This window comes from Eleginops maclovinus, chromosome 22, assembly GCF_036324505.1.
Source record: "Eleginops maclovinus isolate JMC-PN-2008 ecotype Puerto Natales chromosome 22, JC_Emac_rtc_rv5, whole genome shotgun sequence".
NCBI lineage: Eukaryota > Metazoa > Chordata > Actinopteri > Perciformes > Eleginopidae > Eleginops > Eleginops maclovinus.
Genome location: NC_086370.1, coordinates 19,341,881 through 19,365,052, shown reverse-complemented (window position 1 = coordinate 19,365,052; position 23,172 = coordinate 19,341,881). Strand labels below are relative to the sequence as shown.

At 39.1% G+C, this 23,172-nt stretch overlaps 3 protein-coding genes across 5 annotated transcripts in view; 1 reads left to right on the top strand and 2 right to left on the bottom strand.

The window, feature by feature from the left end:
• srbd1 (S1 RNA binding domain 1) overlaps window positions 1-13,508 on the bottom strand; it is a 46,319-nt gene extending 32,811 nt beyond the window's left edge. For 2 of the 3 annotated variants that reach the window (XR_010164962.1, XM_063874322.1), the window contains exons 1-9: window positions 7,725-7,826; window positions 6,936-6,997; window positions 6,226-6,631; window positions 5,883-6,116; window positions 5,278-5,444; window positions 4,941-5,058; window positions 4,645-4,783; window positions 4,397-4,493; window positions 4,058-4,241 (exon numbers count right to left, since the gene is read on the bottom strand). Coding sequence is in view for 2 of the 3 variants with exons in the window: in XM_063874322.1 (XP_063730392.1) it covers window positions 4,058-4,241; window positions 4,397-4,493; window positions 4,645-4,783; window positions 4,941-5,058; window positions 5,278-5,444; window positions 5,883-6,116; window positions 6,226-6,631; window positions 6,936-6,997; window positions 7,725-7,817 (1,500 nt within the window). In the remaining variant the exon portion in view is untranslated. Of the gene's footprint in view, window positions 1-4,057; window positions 4,242-4,396; window positions 4,494-4,644; window positions 4,784-4,940; window positions 5,059-5,277; window positions 5,445-5,882; window positions 6,117-6,225; window positions 6,632-6,935; window positions 6,998-7,724; window positions 7,827-13,468 lie in introns of those variants that run through there. The other variant, XM_063874323.1, reaches the window with a different exon arrangement.
• Window positions 13,509-17,307: 3,799 nt separating this feature from the next.
• On the top strand, window positions 17,308-21,176 carry LOC134858444 (HLA class II histocompatibility antigen gamma chain-like). Its single transcript, XM_063874329.1, has 8 exons — window positions 17,308-17,366; window positions 17,520-17,608; window positions 18,498-18,667; window positions 19,079-19,149; window positions 19,629-19,656; window positions 19,799-20,011; window positions 20,343-20,393; window positions 20,642-21,176. Exons 2-7 carry the CDS (start codon window positions 17,538-17,540, stop codon window positions 20,384-20,386), a joined length of 597 nt encoding a protein of 198 aa, XP_063730399.1. The 5' UTR covers window positions 17,308-17,366; window positions 17,520-17,537; the 3' UTR covers window positions 20,387-20,393; window positions 20,642-21,176.
• Window positions 21,109-23,172, bottom strand: part of LOC134858446 (SLC35A4 upstream open reading frame protein-like) — a 33,655-nt gene continuing 31,591 nt past the window's right edge. Inside the window, exon 4 of the mRNA XM_063874330.1 lies at window positions 21,109-23,067. Coding sequence (XP_063730400.1) covers window positions 22,870-23,067 — 198 coding nt within the window. The 3' untranslated portion in view covers window positions 21,109-22,869. The remainder of the gene's footprint in view (window positions 23,068-23,172) is intronic.

Below are 23,172 nucleotides of genomic sequence, written 5' to 3'. Positions count from 1 at the left end.
TGGTGGCATGTTTCTCCCCTGGGCTGCCGCACCAACTGTGATGAGATTTCTCAAACAATCTTCATCAAAGCTCTGAAGTTTAACATGCTATGGAAGGAAGCAAAACACTTCTTTCTAAGTGATGAATACCAAACAGCCTGGTTAAATATGTGTTCTTAGGGTTTAACGTTTGATCATTTTGTATAATCACATACAGCCTTTACATCACAGGCTGATTCCTACATAAACTACACCTTTATGCGGGACATCTGCTCGTTGAATGTTGGGAAGAACACGTTTTCAGAAGCTCAATTTGAGTATCATCAACTTCAAACAAGGACATTGTTGATAAACCAAAGTTCAGCGCTTTCAGAAATAAAGGAAAGAAAATGACTGAGCCTTTTACCAAAAACTCATCTATTTTTGGCAACCAGACTTAAGGTAAGCACTGAGAGGCAACAGAAGCCATACAGAAAAATGTGACTCATTGATAAAAGACAAAGTTTTCTTTGTCCTTTTAATCATGCAGGCTCTATCTATCAGATCTTTAAAAAGCACCTGGTGCCCATGTGTTGCCTGCATGCATGTAAATCTACTAAATCAGATGTATGCTTCCTAGACCCCTATTATTTAACTCCTACAAACTCAAAACTTGTTCTCTCTTGCCTGGTTCTCAAACCCTGACTATCTCCAAAAGTGGTGTTAATATGTGTCCTTGCTGTGTTTTCCTTGGTAGCTGGCCCACGCTGATGATAAATAACCTAGAGTCTCTGTGTTCGTCTCTCAGTTTCTGCCTGGGTCGGGTCACTGGTGGGAGACGAGAGGTGATCTGAGAGGAAGGGTGATGTGAGACAGAGTCAGAAGTGTGTGTTTGTGTGTTAGACGGGCCACGAGTGACATGTGGCCGAGTGCTGGCCAAACCCTGACGAGAGCAGACAGAGCGTCTCTCCCCGATGCCCCTGCAATCCCGCCACCGGCCCCCCGAGGGAGGGCAGTCAGCCAACGTCCTCTCTATCTGTCTCCTTCTCTCTCTCAACATTTCTTAGAGGAATACGATCATCATCAACACATCCATCCATCCGACATATCAAGGATAAAGAAAAAAACAGATACACAAACACACAGCACACTTTCTGACCCGGCTGACACTCATGGGACTCACTGAATAATAACTGTTGAACAAATCGGCCAGCAGACGTCTTTATATTCCTAAAAAACATGCAATTCCTAAATGTACTTGTGCTAGAGGGTTAAAAACAAAAGGCCAAATAAGCATATAATGTTCCTTAAACAACGATAGTGGAGCATATGGAATGTAAGCTAATTTTACTGAATGTTATCCTTTAGACGGTTTGATTCCTGATAAATATTGACTTTCTAAACATAAATCAAGATAAGTCTGCCTGAGGGATCATGTCCCAGCATGACACACTGGTCTTTTAAACAAACACACAGGCTGCTCAGGGAGAACTCTGCACTCCTTCTGTCCCTTTACACTCCTTTTTTCCATCCATAAAACAAACACAACACAGCACGAAGTCTGATGGTCGTACATGGAACAACAAACTTCAGCTCAGAATGAGGAGAGGAAGGCAGAGCATCTCATTAAGCACGTACTGTCCTTAAGTTTAAAATGTGACCCAATCAAATGTGTTCATATCTGTTTCAGTATCTCGGTTGTAAAACTGTATATTACTAAGTACAAAAAAAAGAAGCAGAGTGGAATTAAAGAGATCAGAAAGCACTAAAAGAAAGGACAATATTACTAACAACCAATCTGTACTCTCTGGTTAAACTCCACAGCATTAAGACACATCCATAAACATGTTTTTCTCCACCTGTCCATCAAAAACAAGTGTTAAATTGATTAAACATTTCCATTTATCCAAGCTCATCTGCAGGCGAGCCCCACTCTTAAGCACTAAACTACCATTTGATCACAACGCAAATCGAATTAAAAATAGCCCACTGCACGTTTCAACAAATCCGCCCTGGCATAATCGAGAGCGGCCTGGCTGCTAATAGCTATAAGGTGAATGTGGAGCCTCTGAAGAAGAAGACTTCAAATCAAATCTGATGGAATTAAATCTGAGCTAAGCATCTCCACTAGATATGTCACATGGCTTTAAGTCTTGCTGTGTACCAGAGATTTGTAAAGACTCATTTAGATACATTTATTAAATGGTTAGATAATTATATTAAAGTCTTACATCTGTGGTATTATTAGATGTCATGTCTCTAAAAATGCTTTTTAGGGATGAAATAATTTATCTAAACGGACTTTATTTGGCTACTATTTTACTAACACATAAAATGTTTTATTTTAAGCAAAAATGACATTTGCTTATTCCTGCTTTGAGTGAGGCTTTGCCCGTTTTCTTTGTCTTATTTTATTGATACGCTTGTTTTTTGGTTTTTAAATACAAGTTGGACAAAACAAGAAATTTGATGACATCCTGGAAGCATTTTAGAGAGCAAATAAAAAGTAAAAAATTGGACGATACATTGAGAATGAAAACTTTATTTTTTTAAATCAAAGCTTCCTCCAAACCCAGAATGCATATAAAAGGCAACAATAATTACCTAAAGATGAACTATTATTTTTTTGGGATTACCGATGTCTCAATACAACATGTTTGTCTTTGTAAGATTTATCAGAAATCATTTACAAGTAACAACACCTCAATTGAGACTTTAATTAGTGCATCATTCTAAGATCTTCTTGAAATATATGAAATATAATTTCTAACTTATTTTGTCAGCCACCACAGGCTACAGGTCATATCTCATCCACGGGGGACTTTGCTTGTTCACTGGACCAACTCTAAATGTTTTCTTTTCGCTCCCTTCACAAACGCCTCGTGCTTCCCCTTTAACAAACCACCAGTAGTGAGGCTTAATAAAATGTGCTAAAGCGAACGGGCAAGTGTGTGCTCACACACATGCCTCCTGTCAAAACACATCTCCCACCTGCTCCCCCTTCGTGACAGCTTGACGGCTAGAAAAGGTTCATTTTAGCCGGAATCCGACAGCTAGCAGGTCACAGCAGCCTGTGGATTAACGCTCCATGACAAAGGCAAGTCATGAATTAAAGGTCTCTCATAAACAGACCAGGAGAGGGGAAGAGGGGAGGTGTGGAGTGGATTGGAGGGCTGAGGTTTAGTCAGAGAGAGGGAGGGAGAGAGGTCAGAGCGAAGCAGAGATAAGTGACGGACGCACCTCAACGTCACTCATCTGTTCAGCCTCTCCCTCCCGTTGCCACCCCCTCTCCCCATCCCTTCTCCCGCCTTTAGGCCCAGCAGCAGTAGCTGTCACTACAGAAGACCTGCCTGTCAATCAAAGCCTCCTAATCCAATGGCATGTCGGCAGGGGACATGTCACATATGTTAAGAGGAGAGAATGAGGGGACTTGCAGGGTGTGCTTGTGTGTGAGCAAGTGTGTGTGCTTGCATGAATGTGTATGTGTTTGTATGACTGTAGGGCAGAAAGGGGTTGCCAGAGAGTGTGATGTGGCAGAGAGGCAGCGGCTGATGGAAGCTGTGGTGACACATGAGGCCCGGGACCAACTCTGAGTAACACACTAGTCACTAGAGGGATGGAGAGGGGGGAGCAGAGGAGGCAGAGCAGGGCACAGGAGGGGGAAATATGAAGGCACAGACAAGGCTAACAGTGACTGACATGGCTAGCATTCAAAAGCAGCACAGATGAAGCAGACAGAAATGACACAAACACAAACAGATGGTGCGCATTTGTTTGTATGTGTGTGTGTGTGTGTGTGTGTGTGTGTGTGTGTGTGTGTGTGTGTGTGTGTGTGTGTGTGTGTGTGTGTGTGTGTGTGTGTAGATGAGGATTCCGAGTATAGTCTAGCATATTCAAATATTTTGTATACAACTCAAATGTTTCTATAGGTTAAAAATTATGGCCAAAGGGTAAGGAGAAACTTTGCCGACAAGAACACAAAGGCTAACGATTTAACTAGATAATAAAATCCCAACTGCTCTAGTGAATTTCAACATTTGAGTACCAAAAAACAGGGAAGGAGTAAAAAAGGGAACCATAAACAGGTCTGTGTTTCTACCTGATGGGGCTGGATGCGTTGGATGTTGGAGGTGAAGTCAACGTATAGGTGGAACTTGTCTATGTCCATGTTTTGGTTTTTCTGGGCCCCTGGGTTTTTGTGGCTTTTGTCCGACTTTTGCTCTTTCACCTTTAGTGCAGATTTGGACACAGACGACTGGATGGTCACAAAGCTGTTCTCACACCTGACACAGCAAGAGGGAAACACAGAGGGGGAGAAAGTAGAGGAAGGCACTGGATTATTATCAATGTGGCAGGATAAATACACTACCAATATCAAAAGAATACAGACAACTATGGAAATGGAACATGACTGTAGAAATGTTGGGTAGGTTCTCACAATGTTTTCACGTAGGTGAGTGTCTCTGGGTCTTTGGCGATCATATCTGCTAAGATATGCTCCACACCTGTAGACACTTCTTCCACCGATGACAGACCTGACACACAAATACACACACTGTACTTTAAAACAGTACACTAAAGAGCAAATGTAAGACACCAGAGGTCCATGGGGTTATTATCTAAGAATGATGTTACATTTCAGTGCTATGTTTAATTAATCACTTCAAAATTCATCACTGTGTTTACCTTCAGTACCAGGTTTTACCCATGTCCTTAAATCCAGAGTGTGCGGTATGTTCAAGAGCACAGAGGCGGTGTCCTCGAGACCGAGGGCTTTGGCCCTGCGAGCCTTCGTCAGCTTGCTGCCTTTCTTATAGGGAGAATACTACAGACACAGACACAGACAGAAACAGTGAACTGAGATGAGCGGTAAAGAGAAGCGGAAAATCAGGTGTCAATAAATAATAATGGAAATGAGAATTAGATCTCCAAATAACATTTAAAGGACACATATTGCTTTGGAATAATAATGTGATTCTGACCACATGATCCAGTTCATCAGCCGATCGGCAGCTCCTCAGGTTTTGTTCCAGCTCAACTGTTAAAACTTCGTCTTTCTTCAGGGTCTGAATCACAGACTGGGTCTTCTTGGCAACAGTGCTGAAGAAACAGCAACACAAACATAAAAAAATATATCGATAATATACAGTGCAAAATAATAACACAGAGAAACACACATGCAAGTGATACACAAGTTAAATGTTTCAAGTTTCATGACCCAAAGCTTGAGCAATAGCACCATCGAGTGGCCAAATTAAAATCTGCTGTCTGGAAATGAACCCAATCCTCAGCTCTTGTTTTTCTTGGTTATTTGCTTACCCTAACTCTTCGTATATCAGCTGGACGTGTCGGACAGCGTCGGCGTCCATGTGGTTAATCTTATCTTTACGGTAGCGGACCATGAACGGCACCGTGTTCTCCTCGCGAAGCAGGCCGATGATATTTACACACACCCAGCGCTCAACACATGTCAGGGTGGACAGCACCTGGGGAAAGGGCACATGCAGATATTCAAACACTACTTATATATACACAAACAAGTAGGCAGGTAGAACCAATTAAATAATAGTCCAAAAAACTGTCCATTGTGTGTGTGTGTATATATATATATATATATACACACACATTGGAGCCAATATCTTCGGGTGCATATAGTAGTAATGAGCTGTGTGAGGCAATTCTTTTGTTGTTGTAATGAATAAAAACATGCAATGGTAAAGTGTTGGGATCGCTGTTGATATTTATCATCCTTCCTCATTCTTGAGTGTACACAGTGTTGCGTCCTGTTAGCAACAGTGTCTTAATGTCCTTTTAACTGAGTTTGTGAAGTTTTGCTAACATAGGTAGAAACATGGCTGAGCACTGATGTTTTGTTAACCAGTCACTGCTTCCAATATCTGACCAAAATATAAAAGCTACATTACCTCTATCAAGTCCCAGTTCATATTGAGTTCGTTCCTCAGAGCGTTTGCTTCTGAATATGGTAAAGCATTCGGTTGTCCGTGGATAGCACCACTGGTCTTCTGCTTCTTTAGACAAGGCTCATCAAACGTGAAATCCTCCACTTCCTCCTTCTTTGCTACAAGTCCAGCTAGTGATGTCCCCTCGCCTGTCCACGTGTCTGCTTGATGGGCTTCTGACACGATAAATGATACCCTCTACAAGAAAAAACAAGTAACACAAGTCATAAACGAGAGCTTTGACGTATTTAGGTGTTTCAAAGAGAATAAAACCTCATAATAATTCTAGAATGGGCATCATTCTTACCTCCTCCTTCATTTTGATACTTGGCCCACTCTCTTCAGCCCGCTGTCCCTCTGGAAAGTCTGCGTGTTTTTCCTCTTTGTCTTCTGCAGCCTTATCATCCTTTTTGCCTTCATCAATATTGTTCTTCCTTTTTGTTCCAGCCAACACAGATGTCCTGGAACCCTTCACAACTTTAGGGGTCTGTGTTTTTCGCTCTGCTGCAGTTTTGCGTGGTGCTCTTGGCTTAGGAACTTTAGGTTCTTTGGGTGCTTTTGGCTTCTTTGGTTTAACTGTTCTCTTGGGAGCTGCTTTCTTCTCCCTGGGTACTGCAGGAGCTTGGGCAGTACTAGTGGGGGCTTTACGTTTTGGCTTTGCTAGTGTCCATTCATCACTATCCTCATCACTTATCCCCTTGGTGGAAAAGGACCTGAAGGACAAAAAGAGACATGTGGCACAAGTGGAAAATCAGTTCTCAAAAAAGATGTACATGTTTTCCCAGGGTTTACCTGCTCGTCTCTAACGAGACAAGTATAGGCTAGTGTCTCTAATGGATTACATTTACTAACTTGCTTTACAATGCGGTTATGAATATCAGTAAACATCATCTCCAAAAACTGCAAAGATAAACCCCAACGTAAACCAGTGACAATGAGCCCCAATATGCTGTTTTTGCAGGAAACGCATTGACAAATGTAGAACAAAAAAATAATAATGATTAAAAAATGACTTACAAGTCGGAGTCAATGTAACTGTCCTCAACAACTTTGGCTGTTGTATGTAGTCTTCGCATCATCTGTTGAACATTTGTTTTCATAAGTTAGCGTTACATCAAAGCTGAACCATCTCACACATATATGTATTTCAACAAGCAGCAGTATTTTATTCCCCTGTACAGTACATTATGCATGTATACAAACCATTTCTCCTGCATTGCTTGCACATTAGTCTTGCAACATTCTCTTGCACTATTTTCTCTCTATTCTGTTAATTCCTTTGTTGTTTTTGTTATTTGTTTTATTGTGTAATGCCTTATATAATGTTGCATTGTTGGAAGAGCCTAGGACTTAAGCTTGTTATTGCCTACACTGTAGTTACTGTGCATATGACAACAACGCCTTTGAATTCAACCGTGAAATTCTTAAGCTAATGGTAACTGACGAAGTAACGTCAACGTTAAATACACAAAATAACCTTACATTGTGGTCAGTCGCTGGACAAAAACGCTAAGTTTTCCTAGGTAAAGTTAAGCTAGCTATATGTCGACACCCAACAATGACAAACACAGTGTATGAACATGTATCCGTGCTAACCTTACCAGCAACATTCAATTTGCTGAAGCTAAAATTACTTGTAAAAGTTTGCTAGCTATCACAAACATGACGAGGTTAGCTCTCTTTTCAAATTTGGCGCTCCACATTGACGATAGCAAAGTTAGCTGGATACATGAACATGGCATATCAAAGAATGACAATATCTTCCCTCACGAAAGAAGAAGTAAGGGATACGTTTTACGTTCATACCGTTTTAAATGCTTTAGATATTTGTGTGTGTTCCGTTAAAAAAGGTTGTGAAGTCTCAACCTGCAGCAGTTTGGGTATGCCCAATAACAACATGCAAAAGGTTTAAAGAGCAAACAGGAAAACACCGTGGCTGCAGGCCCTTATACCGCCCCCACAGGACTGGAGAGCACTACAGTGACTTTATTTTTAATGTAATTTCCCAAGGATGATTCAATAAGCAGACCATCCCAACATATTTTAAAATGATTGCCCAATGTGTGTGTGTTGTTACGTCTGTTATTTTAAATCGGACAAAAATATACACTCTATTTCCAGCTGAGTTTTTCTTAAAGTCAATTCCTTTTTTTGGTCATTTTGAACGTGTTTGATGCGTTATATCAGTATGGTGTTAACCAGGTTTCCCTCTCGCGCTTGCAGTTGGTCCAAAATGCTGTTGCTCAAAAGAAAAAGAACAAGAAAAACAAGAAGCAAAACTTTTGTATTAATGTATTATTCATTTCAAATAAATAATAATAATAAACTAATAATAGATAATAATAGAAGACACAAGCACTTATAACACTGATATAGCAATGTATTATGTACCAGGGATTCTTGAGACAAGGGACAAAATGGGTTTTTAATTTCTAAAAATAAAATGTTGATTTTTCCAAAATATATCTATATATTATATTTGTCCCAGGTGCTGGCCTTTTGATGCTGTTGAAATACAATCTCCCAGGTTTAACATTTTAAACATTTTTTTCATGTTTGCTGGACAAGCCTGGGATTTTGTCAACACCGTAAGACACAAAGAAACATAGAAATATGTATTTTGAATAAACTTATTGCAGTTATTTTGACTACTGGAGGTTATTTTAATCTGTGTTATTCAATCCATGTTTTTAAACTAATACTATTACTTTAAAATATATATATTATCAAGCTGCCAATTATTATAACTGGGGAAATATACATGTTCACATTTATTTTTTAATCTCAAAAACAAACAATGTTAGTCAGCAATACAGAAATTACACATTTATTTAGGAAATGCAGTGCTTTTGTTGAGATAATGTGAGAAAATGTAATAAAATATCTTTTTAAAAACAAAAATGAACAGAAAACTCATCTTATGGAGTTGACCAGCTGTTTACGGTGTTGACGCACATCTTACGGTGTTGACGAATTAGAAGAGAACTGGAGATAACTTCATTTAACATGGCCATTGAACTTCAAAAACTCAACTTTTCAACTGTAACATTTCAGGATAAAAGGCCATTTAATATCAATCGTTATTTTTGCACTCACACCCACTTTAAAACAGGAACTTGGCAGTAGGCATATCGGATCTCTTGAAAAGTCCATAAACTCATATCTGATCTATTGAACAGTCCATAAACTCATATTGGATCTTTTGAACAGTCCATAAACTCATATCAGATCTCTTGAACAGTCCATAAACTCATCAAATTTACAGATCATGGAGAAAAACACTAAGAATATTCATTAATTCAGCCTTTGGAAATGGAAAATTCTCTGTAAATCTTGAACTCATCTTATATCATGGCATGAATTTAAACACCTGGCAACAACCGATTGAAAAGGTCCTCATCTAGGAAGTCCATGACCTCTGAGGAGAGCTGGTAGATATCCCTTGTGCGGCTTGTGCGGACTGGTAATGATGGGTGAATTTTGACTATGATGTCAGTAGATGGAACATAGCAGACATCCTGGCACCCTTGTTTCCTTTGGAAACGACTACATGGCCCATGAGGGTGGAAAAAATCCACTTGAACATCCCCTTGTTCTTGATCTGTTTTAAGCACTTTAGCCAGCCACCAATTGTAGTCATAAACCACAGCAAGCCAATCCTCTGTGTTGATGTCACTCGGCCCCACTGCTGACATTAAGCCCTCAGGTGCTCTGGTCGGCTCCTCCTCCATTGCCTCCACTAACATGGCAAGAGGACTCTGAACAGCCCGATGCTCATCTGCATGCTGTGGTGTGTGTGGTGTGGTGTGGTGTGCAACTGGATTGTGGTGGTGTGCAACTGGATTAAAACAGCGGCAGATTTGTGGCTCATTACAAAAGCATGAACTATGCCTACAGTAGATGGTATTGCCCCGAGCCACCACTTGATGAACCTTTCTTGTTCCTGAGATGGGTCGTAGGGACTTGGGGAGGACAGCATCATAAGCCAGGAAATCATCAGTGCTGACATAGTGTAGGTGGACTCCACTTAGCCTGCTGGACACAAGCTGATGAAAAGTCATGCCATTGACGATGTCCACTCCTCCAAGAACCATTCTGTCAGCACACCGCTTAACTGTTGCCCCAATACCATCCGGGGCGCCCTTTCCGTGGGATGTAGGGAAGAAGTTCCATGTTACATTGTTGAACCCCAGTCGAGGAGGGATGGTGGAGAGGAGGAGAAAGTTATTTTTATTTTTGTATTGTTTACTTGGACCATCAGACCAAAAGTGAATTGTGTCAATGTGGGGGAATCTGGTATGAATGTCCTTCAGAACTTCATCCATGTAGGTCCATATTGCTGCTGCGTCTTGGCGCTTGGACTCGGAAATTGTGCAAAAAGCTTGTTTTTCTTGCTTGGTGTAAAACATGCCTGTATGGAGCGTTATCAGTGGGAGATTTTGGCCATAGTGGCAGGATTGTACTTCGGAGCTGTATTTGCATTTCCATGCTTCAGAGAAATCGATATGCACAATCACTGTTCTTTCATTGCAATTTTCAATCATGTTTCGGTACTCTTTGGATTGATTTTGAACAAGATGGACATGGGTGGTTGTTTCGTTTCTTAATTTGTCTTGGTAGAGATCCATCAGCTCCGACAGAGTACCCGTACGTTTCTGTAGTCTGGTATGAAAGTGAACTCCATCCTCTGTTTTCTCTTCGACCCGTTCCCACTGCTTCCAGTCCACTTTTGTTTTCCCTTGCTCTAAAGGCAGACTTGATGATTTGTGAAGGCATCTTGCACAGGTGCGCAATAGACACGATTCACTTGGTGGAGAACAACAGACAAGCTGAAAACTCTCTTTAAGCTTGCTGGTTGACACAGCCTGGAAAGATTTCAAAACATCAAGCATGAGCGTGGCGTTTTCATGGATCTGGCACTGACAAGTGTTTCGATCTGAGGTTTTGGGTGGTGTTATGTAGAAGGGACGTAGTGCACAGAAAGAGGAATAACTCAGGCGAATGCTGGGGTTTTGCTCAGTATATGACTGGTGGAGATTCTGCATTGTGTCTGTCATTACCATCCTTTGACGTTTCACTTTTTTTCTTGTGATGGTGTCTTGCTTGTCTGTCGTGATTCTTGAATTGTTTTCAAAAAATGTGTGAACCACTGAGGAGATTGTCTGGAGGTAACTAGGGATCGACCAATTATCGGCCGGGCCGATTATTATGGCCGATATTTAGCATTTTTATAATAATCGGTATCGGTCATTTTTTCCACCGATAAGCCGATATTGAAATGGATAAAGAATGGAACGCGCTACTTTGTCTGTAAAGCGTCTCTCACTCCCTGCGTTTGCCACTCTGTGGTCGATAGCATTGTCCCACCCACTACACCATCTGATTTGTTAGTGAGCACGGATCCAGCCAATCAGGATGGAGGACTGAATGCTCAGAACAGTTTGGCTTCTCAGCGAGGCAGTAGCAGAATGGGCTTCAACGGTACGGAGCTATTTTTTCAAAGGTAAGGTAACGTACATTCATTGCTGAAGTTGCAATGAATCACAATCCACTACACTGAAGTTGCAATAACACCACTTTGTAAGCTATTCTCTTTCATTCCGGACCCATAAGCAAAGCGCCCATTTCCTCCATTTAGCTAATTCCCGATTGATGCACGTTAGTTTACTAGTTCGCCAATAGAGCCTTAATAGATGTCAGTCTAACTACTGAAACATAATCCAAACTAGCTAGCCATTTACAAAACGTAACGTTACGTTTAAATGTCTCACAATTTGGTAGTTCATATAGCTGTAGTCTATAGACCTTATATTTGTATTGAACTAATTTGGAATAATTTCGTTTTCTTATGAGTTACATCAGTGTCCGCAACGGAGGGAGCGTGGTTCGCCTGATGTCACTCGTCATTTTAAATGTACCTATCCAGTAAAAGTTTTCTGTCCCAGCTAAAATTCTGTGAAACACCAGCGATATCATTTGTTACATTTTACTCACTTTCCCTAAGCATTTTTAATAAATAGGCCTACACCAATCTAAACCTCAGTTTTCATCAGTGCCTGACAGTCACAGACGATAGACGATAGGTTTAGCTATTCGAGCTAACTTATAACATGTTTCAGGCAGTGTTATGGAGAGGGCTAGCTAGCTGTTTATCTTACCTGGTCGCAATTGACTGACGATAAATCAGATTTGTTTAAACTTTTATTGGTCAACGGGTGGATACAGCAAGATAAACGTGACATTTTTCGGTCAAAAACTTGACTGTCATACGGGCTTGGGCCCATTATTGTTACGAGTTATGACCGTCCGTTTGTCTGCAATCTGCATCGCTGCGAGTGAATGGATGACTGGTGGCGCAAGTCACCTCAGTAGGCCTGTCATATGACGTGCTTTGCTAACTGCACAAATAAGAAGTTAAAACAAACACCTCAATCACCTGAGATGTTGATATGATATGCCAACATGAGACCCGTTTCAAGCTTCTTGCTCCAAAGGCAAGGAAGTTCCTGTGTGCCCAACCCTCTTCTGTGCCAAGTGAGCGTGTGTTCAGTGAGGTCTCTGCTATATATGAAAAAACCAGAAGCCGCCTCACTGGAGAAAATGCAGAAAAGCTCTGCTTCCTCCACCATAACCTACTCTTGCTAAATTGGGAATACTAGACTTGAGTAAACCAAAGTGGTTTTTTTTGCCATTTTTTGGTTCATTAATCTACAGGGAGTGATTTTATTTATTCAATTAATTCATTAGTTTGTCATTTTCAGTTCATTAAACATCAGGGAGTGATATGATTTACTTTTTCTATTTTTCTATGATTTTACATTATATGCATATTTTTTTTTAAATGCTGCAGGCAGCTCCCTACACTTTGTGTTACAAAATAAGAACTATTAAATACTTTTGAATTACATTTCTGCTGCATATCGCCTTTTTTTGACAACTGACATATTGGTTTTTTAAAAAAAAAATTTTAATATCGGTTTTACATATCGGTTATCGGACTCCTTTTTTGGTAATAATTGATATCGGTATCGGCCCTGAAAAAAGCATATCGGTCGATCCCTAGAGGTAACTGGGCTTTCTTTGGATTGGTGTGTTTTCTCTGAGTGTTTTGTAGCTAAGGCCAAATTCACGAACCTGATGCATCAGGCGATACTTTTTGAGGATTTTGCCAGACAATGTGGTGTGTGGATGCCGTGGTGTTGAATTAAATGGGCAAATGATACATTTAAATCCCATTTGTCAACACCATAAGGTAAGTGGTCAACTCCATAAGACAACATTTCTTACGGAGTTGACGTCTGATGGAGTCTTACGGAGTTGACGATATCTTCAATTTTTCATCATAACATGTGATTTCTTTGCAGAAGCCATCTTGTTTATCACTAGCTGCTAGTGGCCTCAACAATAACGTTAGATTAAACTTTTATTTCTTGATAAAATCACATAAACCTTGAATTTTATCGACCATGGTGTTGACACTCTATGGTTGTGACATAGCTGGTTTTGTAAAAGAAGATAATTAAGGAAAAATATGAGAAATATTTACTTACCAGAGCAGTGGCCACATGGCATGTCCACCAAACAGCAAGTGGAAAAGGGGTCCTTAGAGTATGAGTTGGCCAATATAATGCCTGTTTTTTTGCATTTTTAGAAAAATCTTATGGTGTTGACAGAAACTCCGGACGCGATTTCAATCACGTAAAAAGTACATAAATATATATTTTTAATTGTAAATTTCTATATAGTTTGAATAATTACTTAAAATACATGATCACAGTAGCTATTGTGTTTGTTTTATTTTAATTTTAACAATTATTTAAGTATTGTAAAGTCCAGTGGTGGGCCGTCAGGGCCAGCAAGGCCTTCTCTGCTGGCCTAAACATCATCAGAATATAAATTAAATTTTGATATATTTTTTCCACAAATACGTATTAAATTATTCCCCATAGTCTATTCTCTTCATTTTATAGCGTTCGTCTTGGCTGCGCTGCTTCCAGCCTCAGAACGAGATTTGGAGGGCTGGCCTTTATGTTAGAGCTTTTATCCAATCATATTTCAGCCATAATGTGTTGCTAGGGTCAAAGAAATCTGCCCTTAGGCCTTCAGAATCAACAGTGCGGGCGGCTGTAAGCTTAAAGTGAACGCAAACAAAACTGTGGCGTTAACCAATCAGATTTCGAGGTGGCGACAACGGGCCAGCTAGCAGGCGTATGCTAACGTTAGCACGTGCACATCTTCTGATTGGATACGCACTATTGAGAGGCAGAGCTAGGCAGTAGGCAGAGCCATACAGTCTATGGGCAAAGCTAGCAAACAGAATTAGAACTTGAGCGAGCTAATTTGTGTAGATTTCTACAAGCTATTTTTTTCAACCCACAATGGCTGAAGGAGGACAAGAGATCAATTTGGTAGAAGATATAATTACAACGCCATTTTCAAAACGAACTTTTCAAGTAAAGCTACACATCTTGAAAAGGGAACGACCAACTCCAACGCTAGCGAGCCTAGCACAGCAGGGAAACTACGAGCGGTACCCCTGGCTCACAGCCTCCGAGAGGCACTGCAAATTGTACTGCCGGGAATGCCTGGTATTTGCAACTGATCGATTTGGTGTTTGGAGCCACACTAAATTTGCAAACTTGAGTTGTCTAACCAAGGCAGCAGCGAGACACCAAAGCACAGCTGGGCACTTGGAAGCACTGGTGCTTTTGTAAAGCTTTGGGGACACCCGAGTGGATCTACAGCTCAACGAACAAGTGCCCAGGGAAACGGAGCTCCACAACGAAAGGGTGAACAAAAATAGGGAAATATTGAAAGACTGATTGATTGTGTCCTGTTTTTGGGTAAACAGGAACTTTCATTTAGGGGACACGATGAAAGCGCCGAGTCCAGAAACAGAGGAAACTACGTGGAGCTTCTTTCTTTTCGTGCTGAGAACAACACAGATTTGCATTACCACCTGTACACAAACAACATGTTTACTGGGACTTCAGGCAAAATACAAAACGACCTGATTTATGCTATTGCTGAAGTGATGGGAGAAGAGATCAAAATGAAGATTAAAAAAGCACCCTTTGTCGCTGTTATGGTGGACGAGACGTCAGATGTGGGTAATGTAGCACAGCTGGCACTTGTCCTGCGTTATGTGACGGACACAGGTGTCAAGGAGCGGTTTGTCAGATAATCTGATTAATTAAGTTAACTGTAAATATGCTGATGTATTCATTATAAATGCTTCAGAAATATTAATATAACTCTGTTGTACTTGACTATGTTAAGGTGATGCAACGCCCGGTTATACTGCGTTTCTGTCTAAATGTATAGTTTGTAGAGCCATGGCGTCATAATGATGGTATTAAGAGGTGGAATAATTCAGGTAGGACTGTGTAGGACATCACTGAAGGCCTAGGTGTGAAATGCACGGCCCGCCACTGGTAAAGTCATGGAACTTGCTTTCGGACAAGGGTATTTTGGGGTTCAGGCAGCACACTAGGTGATGTAAAATAAAATATATGTGTAAAAAAGCATTAATTCACATTTTGTGGTATAAATAAGTTCTTGTTTTATTGTTTAATCAAATTATTGGACATTTTTTAAACACATTTTAAGAATTACAATGAGTTTTATCTCTCGGACATGTTTTGTCCCTCATCTCAAGAATCCCTGGTATATGTATTTCAACAAGCAGCAGTATTTTATTCCCCTGTACAGTACATTATGCATGTATACAAACCATTTCTCCTGCATTGCTTGCACATTAGTCTTGCAACATTCTCTTGCACTATTTTTTCTCTATTCTGTTAATTCCTTTGTTGTTTTAGTTATTTGTTTTATTGTGTAATGCCTTATATAATGTTGCATTGTTGGAAGAGCCTAGGACTTAAGCTTGTTATTGCCTACACTGTAGTTACTGTGCATATGACAACAAAGCCTTTGAATTCAACCGTGAAATTCTTAAGCTAATGGTAACTGACGAAGTAACGTCAACGTTAAATACACAAAATAACCTTACATTGTGGTCAGTCGCTGGACAAATACGCTAAGTTTTCCTAGGTAAAGTTAAGCTAGCTATATGTCGACACCCAACAATGACAAACACAGTGTATGAACATGTATCCGTGCTAACCTTACCAGCAACATTCAATTTGCTGAAGCTAAAATTACTTGTAAAAGTTTGCTAGCTATCACAAACATGACGAGGTTAGCTCTCTTTTCAAATTTGGCGCTCCACATTGACGATAGCAAAGTTAGCTGGATACATGAACATGGCATATCAAAGAATGACAATATCTTCCCTCACGAAAGAAGAAGTAAGGGATACGTTTTACGTTCATACCGTTTTAAATGCTTTAGATATTTGTGAGTGTTCCGTTAAAAAAGGTTGTGAAGTCTGAACCTGCAGCAGTTTGGGTATGCCCAATAACAACATGCAAAAGGTTTAAAGAGCAAACAGGAAAACACCGTGGCTGCAGGCCCTTATACCGCCCCCACAGGACTGGAGAGCACTACAGTGACTTTATTTTTAATGTAATTTCCCAAGGATGATTCAATAAGCAGACCATCCCAACATATTTTAAAATGATTGCCCAATGTGTGTGTGTTGTTACGTCTGTTATTTTAAATTGGACAAAAATATACACTCTATTTCCAGCTGAGTTTTTCTTAAAGTCAATTCCTTTTTTTGGTCATTTTGAACGTGTTTGATGCGTTATATCAGTATGGTGTTAACCAGGTTTCCCTCTCGCGCTTGCAGTTGGTCCAAAATGCTGTTGCTCAAAAGAAAAAGAACAAGAAAAACAAGAAGCAAAACTTTTTTATTAATGTATTATTCATTTCAAATTAATAATAATAATAATAATAATAATAATAATAATAATAGATAATAATAGAAGACACAAGCACTTATAACACTGATATAGCAATGTATTATATGTACTACATTTACTGCATAACCAATGATACAGGACTCCTCATTCTCACAGATGACATCGGTTTCATAATCATTACCGTTAACAATGGTTTCGTTAATTACACACTCAAACCATATCAAGAAGATACATCTCCCCTGACTTCTTCTCTTCTTTTTTTTTGTATACCCCTTTTTCTACGCTCTTATCTTTTTATGTTGTATGTTCTTGTTTATATTTGCACTGTGGGACTGCCAGAAACGGTATTTCAATTTTCTGTAGGTATAACACATGTGGAAACTTTGACAATAAAGTGGACTTTGACTACATGAAAGCATTGTTAACCTCTAAACCAGCTGTTTCAATAATGCAATATATTTGTTTTAACTCTGCCCCTGGTAACAGATGATGCGTCACCATGAGGAACCAATCAGAAATTCCATTTGAATAAAATCCAGTCAAATTTGGTTGTTCAGGTTGTCAGGGTTGGCATTCCCCGCCTGTTGCTTTCAGTTCAATTTTTCTCTACGCAGTATTAAAGGTAACAACTCTTTGATTTCTGTCATTGATATTAGTGAAACAGCTTGCAACTTGACCTTACTGAAGGTATGTGTGTGTGTGCTTACTTTTAAGTGTGTGTGTGTTTTTAATGTATTCAGCATCATATTCTTTGATATGTTGTGTGTGCTTACAGGTTTGTGTTTGTGTGAAGATGTCGAACCCTGAGACAAACCAGCCTCTTCTGCCAGCCCCAACCCAGCAGGCCGGGATCAATGGAGAGGGGTAAGCATATGTACCTGTTTTTCTATCTTTTTGGGGTCCTAACTTCCTTACCAGAGGCTTTGTGTTATCACAAAGATAGAAAAAACTGTTTGTGTGTGTGAATGACAAAGAAAAATGATACTAAGTAATATTGACTCAACAATCTCCGAAGCTTAATTTAACAAAAGTTTAAATAAACAGTGAGTATTGTTTTTTGTTGTTGTTGTTTTTTTTACCCTTTTACTAAACAATGTATTCTTTAATTTACAGATGTGTAAATAACAGTGCTCTCCTTCCAATTTTAATGTATATTTTCTATCCTTTTTTTTTAAAAAGTTGATACATTTGTGTAATACATCGTATTAATCATGTAGACAGCCTACTAATTTTAAATTTAAAAAAAACATACACATAGCCGATCAATTGGTTTAAAAGCAGACTCAAAGAGGACATTGCATTTAAAGTAATGGGAATTTCCAAATGAGGCATTGGTGTGGGCTTAAAAAAGTGAGAAGGCAGATGCAAAAACCTGCACTCATCTGCTTGGCAACAGCTGAGTTGTTGTCTCAGTTGGTGGTGACATACTGTTCAAAGTACCGTGGCTGAGGTTCCTGTTTTTGGTTCTGCTGTGATTGTCTTCAATGTTCCTCATACTTTGCATTCTCATTCAGTCCGTAACTTTCCTATCAATGTCTTCTACTCTGTATCTCTTCCACCAAAGGATTTAGTCTAATTTCTTTTTTCAGTAGCAGAGATAACATTTCAGTCTTTACCCTTTTTTAAAATCTTAAAGTCATTATCAGGAAAATGTAAGAGACTTTTACTATGTGTCACTTCTCTTTTGGTTTAACCAAATTAAAAATGTTTCCCCTCTCCACTTCCCTCACCTATTTTCTTTCGTGCTCTCCAGTATCCGCCCCTCCCGCGCCTACAAGGTGGCAGGGTTGACTCTGTTGGCCTGTGTCCTGATTGTGGGCCAGGTGATGACTGCCTACTTCCTCCTCAGTCAGCAGAGCGACCTCAAGTCTCTGAAGGAGCAGAATGAAAACCTGAACTCAAAACTGACTGTTGGAAGATCTGGTGAGGAGGCCAACTTCCCTTATGATTAGATGGATATACTATACTACACTTCAAAACATTTTTAAATGAATTATGTCAATAAAATCAATCTAAAATACCTAGTGACCTGTATTAAAACTAAACTTGCAAATAGTGCTTTTTTATTTTCTAAAGTGAATAGAACAGTATGTGGCTCTGACAGTGATTTGCTGGGACTTTCTTAAGGGTGTATATGCCTCTGAAGAAAGGAAAAACACAAACAAAATAATTCATTTATAAAAACAAATGCATATTATCTCTTTCTTTGTCTTCTAAATATGGACAGTTCAGCGGGTCAAGCTGGTTAGCTTTGGCTTAAAATTCTTACTAGACTGAGACCAAGTTTCCATTAATATCTGTATAGGGTCTAACTTCAATTCTTTCTGTCTGTAGCTGCTGCGCCTGCGCGGATGCACATCCCCATGAACTCCTATCCCAAACTGATGGATCTGACCTTTGACGAGGTAAGACAAAAAAAAGCCAGTTCAACATTGAAACTCAAACAAGGCGGCATATAAAATTGGACTTTTAGTAACCAAAATTGACAAGGATGGTAGAGAAAAGTATAACGAACGCTAAACTCAGAGGTTGGCGACTGATATAATCAATGATCCAGTATGGTATTGTGGTTGTATTTTTTTTAGATAAACATTACGATTGATGAAGGAGCCCTTCAATTTGTTTGTTCAAGTGGGACACTGGAAATAGACTTCTCAGTGCAATCAGATGGATCTGTGGTGTTTTGAACCACATTTTTGCTAGGTATCTTTAACAATGACAGTTATGCTGTTGAATATCTAGACAAATATGCTGATTGTGATAAGCTAAAAGCATACCATAAACCTTAACCATTTCACCAGTGAACCTGATCATGCAGGTACATTTTATTAAACATATGATTTGAGGAAAATGTACTCAATTTTGGTCCCTGATTTTATTGCAGGACACCGACAAAGTCCCACAAAAAACAGGTATGTTCTGTTTATTAACTTTGTATGAATAGTGTATGATATTGTAAATAGGGATACAGTCTTTGGTGTATTTACCTCCACATTAGAAAACAATGATAACATGTGCTTTTAGTTACATTACCTCCTCTCCATCCTCTCCCAGTCCGTCGTCCGGTCACTAAATGCCAGCAGGAGGCGGCAGGTGTGAAGCCTGTTGTGGTTCCAGGTTTCCGTCCCGATTGTGACGAGCGCGGCCTTTACCGGGCTCAGCAGTGCTTTCTGGAGAGCTGCTGGTGTGTGGACACAGCCACTGGCCAGGAGATCCCTGGGTCCCTGACCAAAGGAATGGCGAGCTGTGGTGCACCTGTCTCCACTGGTGAGACAAGATAATTGCTCATGAAGTCGGATTAAGAATAGAGTTGTTCGGGTCACAGTCACTTAACACTGTTAGTAGGTTAATCTCAAAAGCTCAGACGTTGGGTAAGGCAAGAATATCACTTAAATCGTTATAATTATCATTTCAAATTAAATACTGCACGTAATTATTTAAGACAAAACAACATCTAGCAAATATTTTCATTATGATCCAGAACTGGATGCATATACAGTATCAAACATCTAAATATTAGTCATATTTAAATGATGAGTATCTCGGTATACTGACTTTAGCTACAAAATCATTGACAGACAAATATCTCTTTTTGTAGGCAGCAAGGCCAGAATGATGCAGATGCCTGATGTCAGTGCCTGATCCTGAGGTGAGTTCACATACCTTTGATTCTGTATTTATATATTCAGATGCGTGAACTGTACTGTGTGTAGAATGTGGTTATGTACCTATATTTGCCAGTTTCAATGTAGTTTAATTGAGTACAGAACTGTTTTTTCAGACCTTGAATATTTTAATACTTTTGAAAAAGGGATTTATTTAAAGAAAAATGTCTTACTGTTATTGGTAAAATTGAACTGTATTTCTTAATTGTGTTTCTTTCCTTGGTAATTGAAGGTGATGAAATCTCCTCCAGAGATGAGCAACAGTTCAACTCCAATTCATGACATCTTTTTCCACTTTTGAATCACCATAGTTATAGTACCTGATAAGCTAATTGGGTTTTATGTACTGCTTAAAAAGTTTGCTTGCTATCATCTAACCAGTTTATTGCAACTGAGCTACAGCCAATATTACATGAGAAGTGACTTTTGCTTTGATTGCATGCCATGTTTTTAAAAGGATCTGTGAAAGTTAAGGAGTATTAAATGAGCTTGTTATATTTTGGAAGATATAAATGTTGTTTTATTCAGATTTTGTCCCATTTGGGTTTAAAAGTTCGTAAAGACCAGTACATTTTTAATACATGTCATTTTTTATTTTCAGATTAAAGGTCTGCTCACTTGGATCTTGAACATTTGGCCAAAGTAATTCAAATGTTATTACAAATATTGACACTTTTTTAGAAACCAGGACTACTCCACTTACGAGACAATTGGAAACTGTATTTTCCCCATTTATTTGAGCAATCCAAATAAAAGTCGTAAAGACACATTTTGTTGTTTTCTTTTACAATATCACAAAGGAATTTCAAACTGAGTGAAAACCAATGACAAAAAGAAATGACACTGAGGTTAGTCAAATAAAGCACCATCACCTGTTCTATTGTATTTTCCAAAACATATCAAAGGTTGGCAAGAGAAAACATGCAAAAATGTAACAGACGAGTAATTAAGTAACATGCAATACAATGAAAGCTAAATAATGATTGTCAATAGGCACATTTGTGTTCCAGTTATGAATACAGTACCAAAGTTTTGAAAAAATTGCTTTTTTGTGTTTTACCCGTTAAAGACCTGACTGTTTACATAATCATGGTGTGTTCGCTTAAACAGCAGTAAAACAGTACCAGGGGTCATGCGAAAACTATTTGTTGGTGTAAGGATAAATGAACAAAACCATGTACATTTTCAGTCATCCATGTGACATATCTGCCCAGAAATGTTTTCATTCCAGCTACTGTCGATGTGTTTTTGGTGCTCCAACAACAGCACAGTTTAGGGATGTGATATTGACATTGATCCACATTATAGTTCCCACTTCCTTAAAACATCACAAAACAACACCACATTTAGCTAAACATGTCATTATAACTTTGATAGGTTTGATTTTCCTTGGACCAAAATCATTGTTTCTTTATGAAATACAATGGAACAAAACTCCCACATTTTTAATGAAGTGCAAAAGATCAAATAGTTTCCAGCATATGAAATACTCTGCCAAACTCTATCAAAAAAGGCTATTGCACACATGGCATGAGATGAAAATATCAAGTCCAGACCAAAGTAGGCACTCTTAATATATATGTTACATAAAATACTTTAGCATACATTTCCTGCTTTGTTAAATCCCTCAAGTGCAATAAAAACTACATCTTTAAACACCAATCTGGCTTTGGCATACATTTTTATCTAATAAAGTCTAAATATTTTAAGCACAGCCAAAATGCTGACCTTTTTAAACAGTACAAGGTGGAAAATATAGAGAATTTTTAAAGATATCTATTTTATAACAGAGTGTGTCATATTTTGAGTAACAGATTGTTTTTTCACAAACCTCTCCAAAAGATTAGGACGATTGGTTTAAAAAACATTTCCAGTGGTGTTATGTCCATGCAAAGACAAAGGTTTTGACAAGTATAACACAAACGAGCTGCACTTTTAAATGCTCTATCAGGCCTGAGTAAAGATATGTAAATTAGCATTGACTGCTATAATAAATATCTTATCACTAGAGGGCGAAGGAGGACATCAAATACCTCTTGAGGGGACAAAATAATCTAAATCTGAGCATCAATAACACTTCAGAGAGCAATTTTTTTGTGGAAAAAGGGTGGAGGACAGAATTCAGCTATAGCAGTTGAGTCGATTCCCTAATATCTAATGTTTGAATTAACTGAATTGAAACCCTTCCCACACGCTTCTTATATGCTCAATTTATTACAGAATATAATGTCAGTCATCTATTCTCCACACTTAAGTTTTCAGATCAACTGAATCAAAATGATGGTAGGTTGGCTTACTTAAATGTTTCCTATTCACTCATCTTGTGGAACTTGGAAAAATATAACTACTGAAGAGTTCTTAACTTTTGAAATATATGTATGTTCCCGTATGTAGCTCAAGTGGCTCCCTCTGCTTGTAGATGTCTCTCATCCGGCTCTTCTTAGTTGTATTCCTCTCTCATTATTTGCTTCCTCCTTTTAGTTTGCTTATATAGTCTCTGACGGTGGTTTCAATGTTGGGAACGGCATAATTTTGTGCTGCAAAGATTCCTGTGCACGTCCCAACGGCTACACCCAGCAACGGGGAAGAGCGTAGCCTTGCAACAACGTACCCAGCTAAAAAACCCTTCAGGAAAGGAGAGGCCAGCAAACTGCCTCCCTACGAGAAAAAGGAGAAGAGAGATTACGTGTGGTACTAGGTAGTCGGAACTGTGGTTTAATCTCTACAGAGTAACCTGGGCATGTACATATTAGTGTCTGTGTG